General features: G+C 32.4%; 2 protein-coding genes across 2 annotated transcripts; one reads left to right on the top strand and one right to left on the bottom strand.

The window, feature by feature from the left end:
• The first annotated feature begins 1,071 nt into the window (after positions 1–1,071).
• Positions 1,072–8,016, top strand: LOC143911101 (uncharacterized). Its single transcript, XM_077429842.1, has 6 exons — positions 1,072–1,160; positions 6,440–6,822; positions 6,898–7,006; positions 7,219–7,525; positions 7,595–7,762; positions 7,837–8,016. Exons 2-6 carry the CDS (start codon positions 6,446–6,448, stop codon positions 8,001–8,003), a joined length of 1,128 nt encoding a protein of 375 aa, XP_077285968.1. The 5' UTR covers positions 1,072–1,160; positions 6,440–6,445; the 3' UTR covers positions 8,004–8,016.
• A 1,494-nt stretch (positions 8,017–9,510) lies between these two features.
• Positions 9,511–15,413, bottom strand: LOC143910496 (cysteine sulfinic acid decarboxylase-like). The gene is made up of 7 exons (XM_077428995.1): positions 14,786–15,413; positions 14,490–14,718; positions 14,228–14,414; positions 11,631–11,811; positions 11,337–11,565; positions 10,602–10,805; positions 9,511–10,525 (listed from the first exon to the last, which is right to left on the bottom strand). Exons 1-7 carry the CDS (start codon positions 15,073–15,075, stop codon positions 10,352–10,354), a joined length of 1,494 nt encoding a protein of 497 aa, XP_077285121.1. The 5' UTR covers positions 15,076–15,413; the 3' UTR covers positions 9,511–10,351.
• Between the last annotated feature and the right edge of the window lie 2,974 nt (positions 15,414–18,387).

The following is an 18,387-nucleotide window of genomic DNA, read 5'->3' as shown; positions in this document are numbered from 1 at the left end:
CATGTGTGACCAATCTGGAGCGACCGGTTGTCCTGTGACTAGTTCACATATGACTAGTAGTCCGTTTACCACTTGAGGGGCCTAGAGTTTCCAATTATTCGACTTCATCAACTATTCGAATATCGAATAGTAAAATTTGAAATATTTGAATAGTTTTAAAACAGTGTGAAATATTAATTCAAAATAAGTAAAATGAGTGGGGTCCACATACATTAAAAAGAAAAGGTAAATTTATTGTCATAAATAAACTTTATTTTAACTTTAAAAATAATTATGTGTTAAATGTTTCAAAATTTAATCTCGCCCTTAATTTTGTTTTTATTATTCCTGTTATCGAGAACACTATCATTACAGTTGACGTTGGCTTAATTGTTAATAAAGTTTTTAGAAGGACATCTAAAGCTTCGGTTCGTTTTTTATAGTTATCCAAGTACTTGAAATCTTTTTTTACCCTTTTAGAATTATGTTAGAATTTGAAAAGCGTACTTTTATAACGTGCATACGCGTTCAATCAATTTATTTAATTTGAGAAAAAATACCCGGTTCGATAACGTGTCACTACGAATTTTGAAACACAACTGAAGTTCAAAATAACATAAATGAAACGAAATATTTCTGTTTATCCATAAAAATTGCGTTCCCGCTTCGGACTGTATTTTCGTTTCCGTTTCAAATAAACGCTGTGATAAGATCTCTTTCGTAAAATACATAAGTTCAATTTCTAAAGCGAGGAATTCCAATGTCAAGTTCCACGAATCCATTGCACTGAGGCGATAAAATGACTCGATGTCGACGACTAATACGTCTTTCACACAATACACCGTTGCGTTACACATTTCGAGCTAAAAATACAATTTTATTAGTTTAATATGCACTAATATAATTAATACTGTTTCGAAAGCAATAACCTTAAAATATAATTTTAAAAGAATCAAAACTGGAATCATTTATTCTTTTTTGAAATTCAGTTTTTTAAGAATAATTTTAATAATCACTGAAAGCTAGAAGTATTTAATATTGTTATTTTGATATTTTTGCGACGTTCCGTACAATGGTGATGCAAACATTTATTTGGGCCAAACTCCCGCCCGAAGCGAACTGCTGTTAGTTATCAATCATTGTTGATTGGCTGTGATTCGAGGAATGTGTTATTTACATTGGTATCGTTATTAAAAATCTCACTATATCAAGCACTCTCATAAACTAATACTAATATAATAATACTAATATATATATATATATATATATATACAGTGGCGGACTGGCCATACAAGCGAACATGCCCGATGGCGTGTGGGCCCCACTATCTGTTAGAAAATATGGGCCCTCAGTAAAATTAAATAACTTTTTAACTATTTCACGTGTGTAAAAATGTATAGGATATTGCAACTTTAGGACCTAAAGTTTGGGTATTTCAACAAAACAAATTTCTTACGATATACACAAATAACTAATACCTGCTTTAACAGCCCAAGGATCGGTTAACTTTTTTTATTAGGCTTGAAATGTAAGTTTCAACATTTGTGTGGGCCCTTTTGCCGGGCCTATTCCAACGTCAAGATTATGTATATACCAATACCTATGTAACAACTAACTACTGAAATAAAAATGGGAATAAACAAATTTTCGTGAATAATATAAACTGAATTGCTTAAAACAATTTTGATAGGACGATTCATCATCAACCAGCGATTTAAATTTACTTCATACTTTCAAAATAACATTTGATTATACTTCGATGATATAGTAAGATTTAAATACACAATTTTAAACAGTTTCCGAATATAAAATCTATTCCTAATCTAGACACACCCATGTAAATAGAAATATAGGATAGGGGCCCCCTCCCCAAAATCCCGATTTTCGATTAACATTAATTGAAAATATTATGCATTTTTTTCAGGGACGTAATTTGGGGGGGCCATAGGGGGGCACTCGCCTAAATGAAGGAATAGTGTGAATTTAGAAAATATTATGAATTTAATGATTAATGAGATACTATGGATCTATGAATGCTACGTGTATTTCTTATGTATGTTACTTTTGGGTAACTAATAAAATAATCGCTGCTATGTGCTTTGAAAAAAAACAAAACAAAACTTTATCTAATGTTATAACGTACATATGTACATAGATAAAGTGACAAGACAGTCGGTAGAAATTAAGTTAATTGATAGTTTTTTGGAGAATCAGTTTGATGGTCGATTAATGTTGACTATGTAAAGATTTGTGGAAAAAAATTTTCGCCTACGGCGCTTTTTTCTCTTTTTACATAATATTTTTTTATAATTACTTTTTCAAAAATAAGCTTATTTTTTTCATATTTTATAACTCAATAAGGTAAAGAATATTTTCCATTTTTATTCCGATATAAAAAAGATTTTTTGAAAAAAAATTCAATTTGACCAATCTTTGCCTGCCCTGCCCCCCAAAGAAAAAGCTGAAATGACGTCCCTGATTGTTTTCTACCGAAAGTAATAGCCGCCTTTATGCCGCATTCTTTTATGATGCATTATATTTACCAAGGACAAGGGTTAAAACGAAATATACAATATAATTTATGGATCTATTTTGCTTTTGCCATTTTTCTTGTACCTAAATTTGTTTATTCCCAATTTTGAAAAAAAAAAACTTCCCTTGATTTTTAGCGTTAAGGAAAGAAGAAAATTTTGTTATATGGGGGGGGGGGGACAAATTATTTTAACCCTGGGTGGGGCCCCCTTTGACTCCTGGCATGCACTGATTTCAGTCCCAGTCCGCCACTGTATATATATATATATATATATATATATATATATATATATATATATATATATACAGTGGCGGACTGGGACTGAAATCAGTGCATGCCAGGAGTCAAAGGGGGCCCCCCAGGGTTAAAAAAATTTGTCCCCCCCCCCCCCCCATATAACTAAATTTTCTTCTTTCCATCACGCTAAAAATCAAGGGAAAAAATTTTTTTTTTTCAAAAATGGGAATAAACAAATTTAGGTAAAAGAAAAATGGCAAAAGCAAAATAGATCCATAAATTACATTGTATATTTCGTTTTAACCCTTGTCCTAGGTAAATAGAATGCATCATAAAAGAATCAGGGACGTCATTTCAGCTTTTTCTTGGGCTGGCAAAGATTGGTCAAATTTAATTTTTTTTCAAAAAATCTTTTTATATCGGAATAAAAATGGAAAATATTCTTTGAATACACCTTATTGAGTTATAAAATATGGAAAAAATAAGCTTATATTTGAAAAAATATTATGTAAAAAGCGAAAAAAGCGCCGCAGGCGAAAATTTTTTTCCAAAAATCTTCACATGGTCAACAAAAATCGACCATCAAACTGAGTCATTAAAAAACTATCAATTAACTTAATTTCTACCGACTGTCTTTTCACTTTATCTATGTTCATATGTACGTAATAACTAGAGGTAGGATAGTCACAGTGCTATCCATTGTTCGTCAAACCTTTAACAATGCATTTACAACCTTTGAACAATACACGGCCCCCTCAGGCTCCGGTGACTAGTAATAACAATAGATAAAGTTTTGTGATCATGCGAAAATTCGAACTCAGAATCGATCACTGATCACGTTTACATAATATAGAAAAATGTGTGTGGCTCTGTCTGAGTGTGTGTAAAATTTCGTGAACACCCGTTAACCGAAAGTGACAGTTTACTCCTGTTAGCAGTTTACCGGATTTTTCTTCCACTATTTTAATCGACCCTTTAAATATGTCTGTTCTTCACGATTTTATGTATAATTCCTTGTATCAAGTGATGAAAATATAATAAAAAAAATCATTAAATTTAATTAACCAAAAGTGGGATTTTTTACTCTTAAAAAAGTAAAAAAAATTTTTACCACACCCCTGAACGTATCAAGCTGAAAATTTATATTTTTATTCTTTATGTACTAAATTTGATGAGGTTTTGGTCAGAAAGCAATTTTATTAAATAACTAAAACTTGTTTTGGACCGAATTCGTTACACAAGAAGTTTAAATCCATCTCATTCGTTGTTTTGTGAGATAATGGACGTCTGCAAATAAAATAAAAATAAAAGAAATAAAATCATTTGTGATCGAACCGATTCAGTAAAATATTAATTTAAAACATTTCTTGAAAACAAAAAATATACGAACTTTCGGAAAAATAAACGTTACACATCTGTTTTTGAGACAAAATAAAGTAAAGGGGACCTTTCTAACGATTCGCTTCATAGGATGGACAAATTTTACCCAAGGCATACCACTTAAAAACCAAAATATGCTTTGAAATAATATTTTTTTTTTCAAAGCACATTGCAGCGATTATTTTATTAGTTACCCAAAAGTAACATACACAAGAAATAAACGTAGTATTCATAGATCCATAGTATCCCATTAATCATTAAATTCATAATATTTTCTAAATTCACAATATTCCTTAATTTAGGGGGGCGAGTACCCCCTATGCCCCCCCCCCCAAATTACGTCCCTGAAAACGATGCATAATATTTTCAATTAAATGTTAATCGAAAATCGGGATTTTGGGGAAGGGGCCCCTATCCTATATTTCTATATACATGGATGTGTCTAGATTAGGAATAGATTTTATATTCGGAAACTGTTTACAATTGTGTATTTAAATCTTACTATATCGTCGAAGTATAATCAAATGTTATTTCGAAAGTATGAAGTAAATTTAAATAGCTGGTTGATGATGAATCGTCCTAACAAAATTGGTTTAAGCAATTCAGTTTATATTATTCACGGAAATTTGTTTATTACCATTTTTATTTCAGTAGGTAGTTGTTACATAGGTATTGGTATATACATAATATTGACGTTGGAAATGGGCCCGGCAAAAGGGCCCACGCCAATGTTGAAACTTACATTTCGAGCCTAATAAAAAAAGTTAACCAATCCTTGGGCTGTTAAAGCAGGTATTAGTTGTTTTTGTATATCGTAAGAAATTTGTTTTGTTGAAATACACAAACTTTAGGTCCCAAAGTGCAATATCCTATAAATTTTTACACACGTGAAATAGATAAAAAGTTATTTAATTTTACTGAGGGCCCATATTTTCTAACAGAACGTGGGGCCCACATGCCATCGGGCATGTTCGCTTGTATGGCCAGTCCGCCACTGTATATATATATATATTTTAAATATTGCTGCAAGATTCGACTACAATTGGAATTCTTTGTTCTCTAAGCTGTGATTTTTGATTCGTCTTAACTTCTGGCATAGTCAAAAAAATGTTATATATACAAGAAAATTATTAACGCACTATTTGTATACTTATTTATCCACGTGAATGCTCTGCTTGAATAATAATCACGTTAAACGTTATGTATTATACAGATATACGCTGACCACACGTCCTTTTTTTAAGAGGACAGTCCTTCATTTCACTGCACTGTCCTTTAGATTTATTTATTTTCTAAAATTATCATTTTGTCCTTCATTTTATAATACGGCTATCGCTAAAAATATTAACACCGAAATATTTAAATATGCAATTCATAAATTTTATTAAACCTGTACTAATCAATATTTACTTAGTTTGATCCACTAAATTCGAATATGACAAGGATTTTTGTTTGTTTCTTTTTGTTTATGATATATGAGCGTTTAAAAATATGCGCAATTTTTACAGTTTTTTGGCTCAAGCTATAGTATTGTGATGCCCAAAATGAGTTCTGGAATCGATAGTCAGGTGTTTTTCCTATTGATTGTGGTTTTTCAATGGTTTAAAATACTTTTAATTGATTTTCTAACGAACTTTAAAAGGCAAAAATATAATTTTTTTTTAAACATTTATTTTCCAAGATGTAATGAGCTTATTTTGCAAATTTTTTACTTTACCACGTTTAAAAGGATTGTTTTTTTTTTTATCTCAACGTACTAATTCGATCGGTAGATGTCTTTTTAAATTTTAATAATGTGTCCATATGATGTTTTTAAATTCTAAATATTGTATGCTTATATTTTGTAACAAATCCTATAAACTTATAAAGCATTTTTTTTAATTATAAGAAGATTCTGATATTGCGATATGTCCTTTATTTTCTTCAAAAAAATATGGTCACTGTAACTATACATATAACAGTTATAACATTGCAGAGAAATGTTATAACATTTCTCTGTTTATAGCAGTTTAATATACTGTCTTGAGTTTTGTAGAAATGTAGCAGTTAATATATTAATCACATAGACTAGTTTAATTTAGTATAACTATAAACAAACATGTAATATTATATTATAAATTTTTAACACAATAAATGAATTATATCAACCAATTATTCGTTTTTGTTTTTAATCAGTAGAATGCACTTATATATATAAATACACACGTTACGTCATTTATAATTATCTTTGAAATACTAAATATGCACACAAATTTTGTATGTAGATAACTCAATATATATAGTTTCACATGTTGACTTTCGTCATTCTAGAAAATCATGGAAGAAAGTAATGGAAAATTTATCACAATCGCCAATAAACGGATGCCCTTAGTTAAAGAGATTAATTTGATTCCATTAAATTGTAATATCAGTTCAAGAGCAAATGTAAACAAGAAAAGTATTGAGGAAATAGTGAAAAATTTTCGATTCACACTCAATAGTGTTTCACATGGAAAATTGAAACGGGAGTCTTTGGAAGCCTTCGGATCTTTAAATTCATTATGTAACGAAATTTTGTATAATAATTGTGAGTTATTAAATCAATTAAATACAGCGAACGATTGTAAAAGTAAAGAAATTGCTAAAGAAACTTCATCCAATTTAGTGAATACAAATGGTGACGTCAAAGTCTTAAGCATAGACAAAAGCATTTCGTAAGTAATAGCTGGAATTTTTATAAACGCTAATACATTTAAGACATCTTCAGCTTTTATAATTATATTTAATAGGTTTTTGTATGCCGCGTGTCATGAAAATAATTTTCAAAAATTGAAAATTTGTATCGATTACATGGAAAAAAATTTCATTACAATCAATCAAGAAAGTATAAACAATTATGTAAGTATCAACGGTGGGCCGTCCATACAAAACTCGAAACGAATCTACATAACATAGGCTTTTGCAAATGCTTGATATTTGCAAAGCGTCTACGTTAGCTTCGGTCCAAGCTTTGCATGGACAGACCACACTCGGTCGGTATACATATTCATAAGGTGGTTAATAAAAAGAGCCCATTTAATAAGTACATTGTTATTTTATTTTTATTTTAGACCCCTTTACACATCGCAATACAAGCCAAAGCAGACACAAATATCATAAAGTATCTTTTAGATAAAGGAGCGTGTCCTTTGAAAGTGGACTACGACAATAACAATTCCATGCATCACTGTGTTAATCAAGAAAGCACCGACTGTCTCATTTCGGTAATTGACTACATGCGGACCAATCCAATTGAAGTTTTGAGGACATTCAATTACAGGGAAGGCAGAGATGACCCTTTTAATAGTAATCGCATGCTCCCCTACGAAGCATTCAAAACTATATATAAAATAATTTCTACGGCCACCGATAGCGAAGGTATTGGCAAGATTTGATGCATTCAACGGCAAAGTTGATTCATTTAATTTAATTTTTAAATTCCAACAGGTAATACGCCGATAATGTTGTGCATTCAGAAGGAAAAGTTGAACTTTTTAATGATTATATTGAAGCATTTGCGACATTCGAAATTCAACATTGAAAAAGAGGTTGTCAACTATAAAAACCCTGGAAATGGCAATAATGCTATATTAATTTTATCTAATTGTATCAAAGGTAGCATTTACATATAGTAATTAATTTACGGTTAATTTTACAGTTTTATAATTTGCATCGTAATCTAATTTTAGGTCCCCATCTTTCGCATATTGAAAAATCGATGATTATTCTCTTGATTAAGTCTCAAGCGGATCCCTACATGAATAACTATGCAGGCCATAATGCGATACAAGTTTTGAAAATCAAACCTTACGAGATTTTTGAATTTTTTTATAAACATTTTTATGGTTGCAAATAAATAATTACATCCATTTTATTTTTAATTTCTACCTCAATCATCATCATCTACAGCCATTCACCATACACTGCTGGATGAAGGCCTCTCCAACACGCTTCCACTCGTCTCTGTTTTGCGCGACTGTCATCCATCCACACATTTTCCTAACTTCATCTACCCATCTTACCTGTGGTCTTCATTTTACCATTTTGCATTCTCTCAGGTACCATTCAAGCACTTCTTTTCGTCCATTCTTTTAGCTACGTGGCCCGCCCATTGCCACTTCAGTCTCTTTACTCTATCCACTACCTTCGTCATACTTCTCACCTTTGTGTTCCGCTTCCTGTCTTTCCTCTTTATGCCGATCATACAGCGTACCATACTTCTTTGAGTGCATTCTTCTTCTTCTAATGCCGAATCCGTATTCGGACGTAGGCGACTACCATGGGCAGAGATCGTTTATGGCCCGTGCGAATTCTTCCCTATCATGGGCAAGTCGAAATAACTTTTCGAGACCGAGTCCCATCCATGACCTAATGTTCCGGAGCCAAGAGAGCTTCTTTCTCCCAAGCCACCGTTTGCCTTCTATGATTGTTTGTAGAAGGCGATATTTGGGGCCGCGAATAATGTGGCCAAAGTATTCCATCTTACGGCGCTTCACCGTGTCAAGAAGCTCTGTCTTTTTATAAAGAAGCTGGAGGACTGTTTCGTTACTTACATGCTCCTTCCACGAGATCTTTAGCATCCTCCGGTAACACCACATTTCAAAGGACTCTATCCTGTTCATGGATGCCACCAACAGCGTCCACGTTTCGCATCCGTACAGCAAAACTGACCAAACATATTAGTGCAGGACTCTTAAGCGCAATTTCATAGACAACCTTCGACAACACAAAACATTTTTCATGCTGCCGAAGGCATTTCTTGCTACTTCGATCCTTCTTCTTATCTTCATTTCGGAACTGACGTCCGTATTGAGTGCATTGGACTTTACAATATGTGAAATAGTCCGTTTACCATGCATACATATGAAGAGCGGGCAGTATAACCATACATACATTCTTTTCGATCTTTCGACTTTCGATGCAGTAACCCAGACCCATTGAACATTAGTTTGGTCTTATCTACGTTAATTTTTAATCCTACTTTCCCTGTCCAGCTGTGTTAGTCTGTTAAGTAGGTCAGCTGGATCGTCTGCGAACCGAAGATGATTCAAGAAGCGACTGTTGATTTTTACTCCTGCCGTGTCCCATTCCAAGTTCCTGAAAGTTCCCTTAAGTACCGCATTGAATAACTTGGCCGAAATGGTATCTCCTTGTCTTACTTATTTTCCTATGCTGAATTTATCAGTATCAGAAAAAAGTTTAACTGAAGCTGTGGTGTTCTTGTATATTGCAGCTAACAGCCCCACATAGGGTTCCGGCACTCCCTGTGTTTGTAGGGCGTTAACTACTGCATTATAACTAACTGTGTCGAAGGCTTTTCTACCTCAATACATATTATATATAAAAAAAATCGAAAGCAATTTGATAAGAGGCTAGTAAAAAATAAATTTATTTTCTTCTTTTGAGACAATTTTTTAATTCTAGTAACAGAGGTTTATTAAACATACTTATATTATTAATTACAGCTTATATATAATCATTTTTGCGAACCGATTCATACATTTTACCTTTAAATAGACCATTTGTACGGTTCACATAATCGTCTATCATCATACTTGAGATAATCGCACCTCAAAAACATCACATGACAATACAGCGAAACTCAATTGGCAAATTATTTGTATTGTAATTTTAAATATCACACAATACGTATAAAAGCAGCACGAGGTTTCGATACTAGCTACACTGCGTAAAAAGATATCAACATGTTTTCACATCACACGTTTGTTGTATTTTCAATAGTGATTTTTGCCTTTCAATGCAATTGTGCTGTGCGTTTTGTGTTTTATAGTATTACTATGTACAGAATAACTTAAAAAAAATGTTATTTTAAATTATTTATTATTAGATTATAAACAAACGAGCAGAATATGGAGTAGAAATAAACAACCACTCCGCGAGATTAACTGAACCAAAGATAAGTATTCCAGGACCAGTACCAGTTGATATTAATCTTGAAGAAATACGACAATTATTAATTATTTTGGATACAATAAGAAATCAGGCATGAAACAACTATCATATGATATACAAGTATATTTTAATGATATTAATATTTGTACATATTTTTTTAGATTGTCCCTGCAATTCTGTATCCAGGCAATTCTGCTACAGCGGGATAAAATGTTAACATTAAAATTACACAAATGAATATTTAGCACCCTATATGCTTAGTATTGTTATGAACTGTAACATGTTTCCATATTATAAATCGCGACCGAGTAAATCGATTTCGTTCAATATATAATCTACGTCGACTTTCTTCAAACCGGAATTTTGTGTGACGAAACGAAAAAAGTTTGGTTTATCTCCAAGAGGCTGGTAGCTCAACATTATGCTGCCTTTTCGTATCATTCTCTCTTTGATTTTGGGTGCAATCTAAAATCAACAAAACATTAAACAATACAAATACAACAACTAAACCTACACTTTCGCAATCGACATATGTATATACCTTGTGCAACTTTTCTTTGAATTCGATATTATTTACACCTTGAATGTTGTCGCACTTTAAAGATGTTGGTAAGTACCAAAAGCACACGTTCACAAATTGTGGTTCACACACAAGCTTCATATTTGGTGTATTTTTTACACAATTCAGAAAATACTGCGAGGTTTCCATTATAGTGTCTACGTGAGATTCAAAACCGCACGTGCCCTAAAAATGTACAACACACTTGACTTCAAATTTAAATTGATTTTAAAAATGCTAGCTATACTACTCATTTAACCCCTTTAAGACATACTTGAAAATTAATGGTATACGTTAAAAATGCATAAGAAATTTTAATAACCGAGCAAATTTTCCACAGCATTGCACTTAAGTTTCCTTAATGTAAAATTTGAATGACGTCTCGTGTACACAAAAAAATGTGAAATTATTAATATTTTCTACACGCACGTCCCACTTGAAAGAAGGGTGAATATTAATCAATGCAAATATCCACTCAAGATGTTAAAAGAATGCTCAAGATGGAAATAGGGCATATCATACTTAATGCACACCATTCAAATCGAGTTAATCGACGACACTTTGAATTCCATTACATACATATTATGTAATTCTTTACGCAATCTGTATGCTTTATTTTGTCTCAGGTATGCTTTATTCTGTTTCGATTAGAGTGGGTTATATTATACATTGACAATATTACTTTAACATTCCATTTCTATATAAGATGTGACTCACTTTAGCCTTCCACATCAGCCAGAATTTAAAAACATCAGGCCTCCTTCCGCACTGTATGTGAGCGTCTCCGCAATCCAAATCAGTTCCGTAAAATTTATCTGTTTGAAAGAGATACGAAGCGTGAGCAGCGTGGCAGTCTGTGAGAATGTTACGGTGTTGAGTTAACAGCATGGAGCACTGCTGCGGCACAGCTAACAGCTTGTGAGGGTTGATGGTGACGGAATCAGCTCTGGAGAAGTGCATGCATATGTTTATTACATTAAGTACATATGTGTTTATTAATTATGTTAGTACCTGGACAGCCCGTTCAATTTTTGGCGATGTTTTTTCGAGAATAATAAGCAGCCGCCCCATGCAGCGTCCACGTGGAGCCAAATTTTGTAACGTTTGCAAATGTCGGCAATTTCCTGCAAGGGATCGAATGCTCCCAGAACGGTTGTACCTGAAGTAGCGACAACGGCGATTGGAACGGAGCCTAAAAACAGCATATTTGTTGGATGAATTATATTACTTTTTACATGCTTGTTTTCCTTCAAAAAATAAAAATTGCACCCTTTTGAGGATGAGATTTCATTATTGAGTTTTATATACTATGTACTTAACAATGAAACATTCATTAACTCATTATGGATCGCCAGAATTATCCGAAAACTATGACTATCTTTTGCAAACGGTAAAAGTAATATGTTTTGTAAATTAAACATCACTTCTAAACCTTTTCATCGATTACATTAAAAATTGGATTTAAGTTTCTTAACAGTTGTCTTCGACTGTATGAATGATCAAATAAGTATTTCTCAAACTGTGGCGATTGCTGTATTCAATTTTATATAAAATTTATATACATTTCAATATATTTTCACCTACTAACTAGTTTTTATATGATTCAGTCGAAATTCCTACATTCTTCCGAACGGTTTGAAACTGTTTGCCATTTTTTATTATTATTTGAAAATTTTCACAATTGATACAGATACAGTCAGACATATGTACATATTGAATTGATGAAGTTTCAATATGTACTTTTTTTAGATTATATGTATGATTATTTAATGTTATATATGTACTATGTAGTAATATGAGTAGTTTTCTTGTTCTTATTTGAATGTACTTCTAATAAAGTTGTTACGAAAATTCACGAGGAAAAACGATTTTGCATTATCATTTTTAAATAATTTTATAGTATCGTATAAAAAATAAGTATAGTGAATGGTTTATTCAACAGATTGAATAAAATCTTAAGTGTTCGCAATTGTTAATGCGTATCAATTATCTCAATACTTTTGCAAGAAGGGCTGTAGAGTGCAGTTTGACTATTATCGATGGAATATTTGCAAGTCTGACGATGTAATGTCGGGATAGTCGACCATCCTGGCTGAATTGTGTGAAGCGGCAGCCATATTGAGGCGCACTGCAATCAACTCTTTAGTTTTGCTCGATGAATTAGGAAGAGGAACATTTACATATAGAAGCTATAGCGGCTTCCGAAGTGGAAGAGTTGAATGGTAGGGGTTGTCGCAGTGTTTTCGATTGATATTTTGTGTATAATCATGTACCTACATATGTGTAATGATGGTGTTTGATACATATGTACAAAAGTTTGACCATAGGTGTCTCTTTGGGCAATCTATAGTTCGATGGGCCACGTATCGGGACGTCTGACTGGCCGATATTGATATTTTATATTATTCTACTATTCTGAGTACATAGACCGGGCCCTGGAACTTTACCCCGGCTCCCCTCCCTCTCATCGACCCTGCGTATAGGTATTTTTTTAATAGTTAATTTGAAATAAATTGTTGATAGATATTTCGCGTAATGAAAATACATATATGTATGCAGTGGTGTCACCCTAATGGTTTCCAGAAACCTGTTGTTAAAAATCAAAAGTTTCCGGGAATCCGTTATTTAATCTAAAAATTCATATTATTTTTATCAAAATTTATACAAATCCTGAAAAATTGAATGAACTTTCATGTAATAGTACCTTGGACGAAAAAAAAAATTGGAAACCCATTGTTCCAAAATTGGGGTGACACCATTGTATGTATGTATCTATAAGATTTTTTTTTTTAGTGTCTCATAGAGCCTAGAATTATATTTTTCCTGGGGCCTGGGATTCCTCTTGGCGTCCCTGCCTATGGTAAACGTTAATATATAATGGATAAATAAAGAAATAAATATAAAGAAATTTTTTGGTATCAATGTTATGAAAAAATATTAAAATACTGTTTGTTTTTTAAAAAAAAAAAAAGATCCAATCCATTTAAGATATAACATTGCATAAAAAAAATGTTGAACGAGTAGCAGTGATTAAAATACAACTTAACCGTTTGACCGCGGCCGCCTTCTATGGAAGCTGTGGGCGACAAGTCTGTAGCGCGGCTGTCTTCCATAGAATTTCTGAACTTTGCACGGGATTTTGAGGCTTATATGCGCCTATTTCAACTGTTTTAAGGTTCAAAATTGGTTGAATATATTACTGAGTTGAATGCCATCTATTCAATTTGATTAAAATGAATATATATCAAAAATTAGTTTTTTGTGGAACCATACTGAAACCTCGTTTATGTGACGTCACGTTTTCATACAATTATGAAGAATGATTATTTGACAATTAATCCAAAACTACGAGATATATTATGTATTTTATTGCTTAAAATAAAACTTTATGTGTTAATTAACATATCTGATTACTTGAGTAAATATTAAAATCTGTATTTAAGGTCGAAAACTCGATTGCCAAATTCGCGAAAAAGATGCCGCGTACAGGGCTTGTTCGCTATATTTATTGCCGCGGGCAAAGGGTTAAGTGAGTTTTTTGTAGAACTATGTATGTAAATTCTTTATATAAATATTATATTGGAATATAAATAAATTGAAAGAAAAACCTTCGTTTATAACTTTTTCGATTGAATTTTTCAAACGATGAGTATTCATGCTGCCAGTTTCATCAGTTGGAACGAGTACAACGTTGTTTTCTCCTAGCCCGAGAAGAGCTGCCATTTTTCGCAACGAATAATGGGCATCGTTGGATGCAAATATAACAAAACGTGGCATGCCGTTCGATCCAGAAAACTATAAAAGTATAGTAAAAATTTAAAAAGAGATATTAGAATTAGTAACATATAAAATTTCCATACAAGACTATACCTTAATATTATTGTCATAGTTAAATCTGGCAATGTTAATTCCAATACCGTTGGCGATGGAGCCGCCAGGACAGAATATACCATCTCCTGATTCCCAACCAACAAGCGATCTCATTGTTTTGAGAACAGTCTTTTCCATAAGCGTAAAAACAGGAGCAACTTCGTAAGTATAAACGGAACTGTTCAAAGAATCTGTTATTAGTTGACCGATAAAACCATATACATCCAAACTGAAAAAAGATTTTGAAATTAAAAAAACATCAAAGACATTACAAATTTAAGCACACCTTTCAATACCTTGAAAACAGTTGGTTGACGAAACGTGGATGTCCTGTTTTGACGCTGAATTGGATTGTTTTTTTAATGATTTCCAATAATTCATCATCGTCACAGGGTTTCAAGCTTGGTTCCAAGTTGAACAATTTAACGAGATCATCGGGACATTGCCATCTGGTCACAGGTTCAGATCTATCAGTACCTTTAAATACAGCCTCATCCAAGATGAGTTTGAAAGCTGCATTTAAAAAGTCTCTGTGTTTATTTGAATCCGGTAAGCTAACATATCGATCGTCACTTGAGTTATTCATTTGGATGTGAAAAGGCACAATTACAAGATAATATTTACTCGCAAGAGAGAGAACGCGAATGAGTTCGAATCTATGTTTGATGGGCTTTATAAGTGAAACTTTGCACAATTGCAGACCAATTTACTTATTGATGGAATATCCTCATTAAGCACGATTATGGCCGAAGAGTCGCTTATGCCGCAGATACAAGGTTAAATGTTTAAATGAGTAATTGTTCAAAAATTAAGCGATTGCCGTTGTCACAAATCAGATTTGTTGATATTCTGCAGCTCCCCTATGTGGAATAGCATTAGTTTGATGTGGGCTTTGGTCTCCGCACTCTTCGTGCGTAAAGTCGTGGACGCTCTCTCCAAAGCTTCTATTCTCGCGTCGACATATTTGATGGCCTCGGCGTGTGTGAATTCCAAGTAATGATTTAGACCGATGTTGAATAGCATAGTTGAATCGTCCTCTACTTTAGCTTCGATGAAGAAGTTGCAGCCGACGTTGACTTGGCTTTTAATGCCATTTTTGAAATTTGATTTATCCTGTAGAAACTCTAGCGTTTTTTTGATTTGTGTAAATTCAGCTATTTCTCCGTTGATGTCTTGAAGGCGTGCGTCGATGGCTTTCAGATCTTCTTTGAGTGTATCGTTTATAAATGACTCGTAATGGGCGGTTATCTTTTGACTGTCAATTTGCGTAGACATGTTCCGAATTAAAACCTGTAATTAATGTAAATAAAACCAATGATAACCTCAAAAGACGTGCAAACATACTGAATCAGATTATCATCAATAAATATAATCTGAACGATATAATATATGAAATAGGATATTTTTATGAAAAATTAATTTAAAATTGAAACAACATACTAAAATAGCTAATTTCAGATAAAATTACTTGTATTTGGCGGGACTGGAGAATATAACCTCTTTTGACAGTGCGAATGACATTAGTCATAACACTAACATTTTCTGGCAGTACTTAAGTTTATTTTTGAACAATCTGTTTCATTTTTATTTTATTATAAAAGCAAATTTACTTAAGATAATTAGTTCAATTCATATTTTAAATAAATAATTTTATTTGAAGTATCATATTAAGTCAATTGACGGATCAATTTCTCACTTATGTTTTGTGAGAAAAATGGCGTTATTTATTTCATATTTTCTTAATAAAAATATAATACGTTTATCCAAAAGAAATTAATTTTAAAGCAAGGGAAAATATTTTAGAGTGACTATAACCGATAAGCGACATCTATTTGGATTAATGTTAATGCCAATTGATACAATAAGAATATCACTGGGACACAAAATATATTCAGAAGTATCGCAGGGTTTTAATTTTAAGCTTTAAGCTTCAGGTTGTCATTTTTAATATAACCAACTACTGTTATATTGCGTTTAGTTTATTTTATACACTTCCACTAAGGATTAGAAAAATTCTTCAAATATGGAAAATATAATTTATGATCCTCTTGAATAATGAATACTCTTAACTACCTATACATATTTAAAATACGTAAACACTTTAAATATTATGGGGGTAGGGCGAGTGAGACGACTGTGTTGGTAATGCACAACTGTTTATTTCGGCAGCCGGGGAGGAAGTAAATGCTTACCGGCGAAGCACTGGCCAACCGATGATTTTACCGCCAGACCTCGGGGCTGCCACAATATTTTTTAAATACTCTTGATCTTTATATGGTCGATGGTTGCAGCTGGTTGTTTTTTTTTTTCAATTTTTAGTTTGCATTAAAATAAAAAAGAAAATTAAATATGTAGGTTGTTACGGGGACGAGTAGGAGATAGTGTAAAAATATTATAGTCACAGATTTTGTCAGATGATTATATTCTTTTAATAGCAATAAGTATACACGAGATTAATGTACAAGTTTGTATTACAAGTTACTAGTCAGGCTGTTTAATCGCAAGTTACTAGTTAGGCTGTTTAATCGCAAGTGGTCTTCAATATGTTTAACATGAGCATGTATTCAATAAGGGTAACAATTTCAACCAATCACAGTTTTGTAAAACAACTGATGATTAACAGTGGCATTCATGCGTAAGATAGTTTTAGTATTTGATATATGTATCCCTTAGTGTATCGACAAATGGTTGGGTAGGATTAAGAGGGATAATAATATTTGAGGGTAGCACAATTCGTGAGAAAAATATAGTTAAGCAATAAAGTTAATTAAAAACAATATTTTAAGATTTAGTATTTGACATACATATGTATCCCTTGAGTGTATCGAGAAATGGTTTCGTAGATACACACAATTAGTCATGCAGATTTAAGAGGGATAATAATATTTGAGGGAAACACAATTCGTGAGAAAAATGTAGCAAAGCAATAAAATTAATTAAAAACAATATTTTAAGATTTAGTGTTTGCATATGTATCCGCTTAGTGTATCGAGAAATGGTTGGGTAGATACACACAATTTGTTGTGCAGATTAAGAGGGCTGTACACCTGAAACCTTAATTTTGTTACCGTTCCTTTCTTCGATATATATATTGAGTGTACGTATATATTGAGTGAATGCGACAATATATATCAATATATATATATATATATGGAGTGAATGCGACAGTTGCGCTTCGACCAGATAAAACGTATTTTAAATTGACAAAATCGAGGTTTCGTATTTTACTATTTTCTCCTCCAAAACTGGACCAATTTTTAAAAAAATTTCATCGTCGGTATAAGAAAAATACTTTCTGTGCATCTATCGGCGTATTTTTTTTTAAATCGAGCGTTAAATAAGCACGCTGGACTCGTTTCGTGGGTGTAAAAAAGAGGCGATTTTATAGATGTTTGGCGGCTCCTAGCTCAAATAAAAAATAATTAATCAAAAAAATAAAACGATAGATGCACCTCAATGGTGGATATCCATAGCATATTAAAAAATAATTTCTCTAGTGCCATAATTGAGGAAGGGAGAAGTATAGTACGTTTGTATGGACAAGGCGCTGCTGTCCAGCCCTCTTAAGAGGGTAACACGAGTCGTGAGACAAAAATGCAGCTAAAAAAAATAAAGATTTTGAAAGTCTCATAAATAACCTTAAAGGAAAATATCAATTAAACGTGCGCTCAAAGAATCAAGATAAACAACAAGCGAGAATAAAAAGTAATATAAGTACATACATAAGTTATAAGATATTCACTACATAACAAGGTATGTAAATAAAAAGATAGTGTAATGCATTTTTTTTATTGTTCTTTAATATTCAATAATACAATTATGTTCAAGACATCAAAACATTATTTTTAATTTTATACAACAGACGCCCGCATAGAAGGTGTAATAATATGATACTTAA

Source organism: Arctopsyche grandis, chromosome 4 (assembly GCF_051622035.1).
Source record: "Arctopsyche grandis isolate Sample6627 chromosome 4, ASM5162203v2, whole genome shotgun sequence".
Taxonomy (NCBI): Eukaryota; Metazoa; Arthropoda; class Insecta; order Trichoptera; family Hydropsychidae; genus Arctopsyche; species Arctopsyche grandis.
Note: the sequence above shows the minus strand (reverse complement) of the source record. Positions and strands in the feature narration are given on the sequence as shown.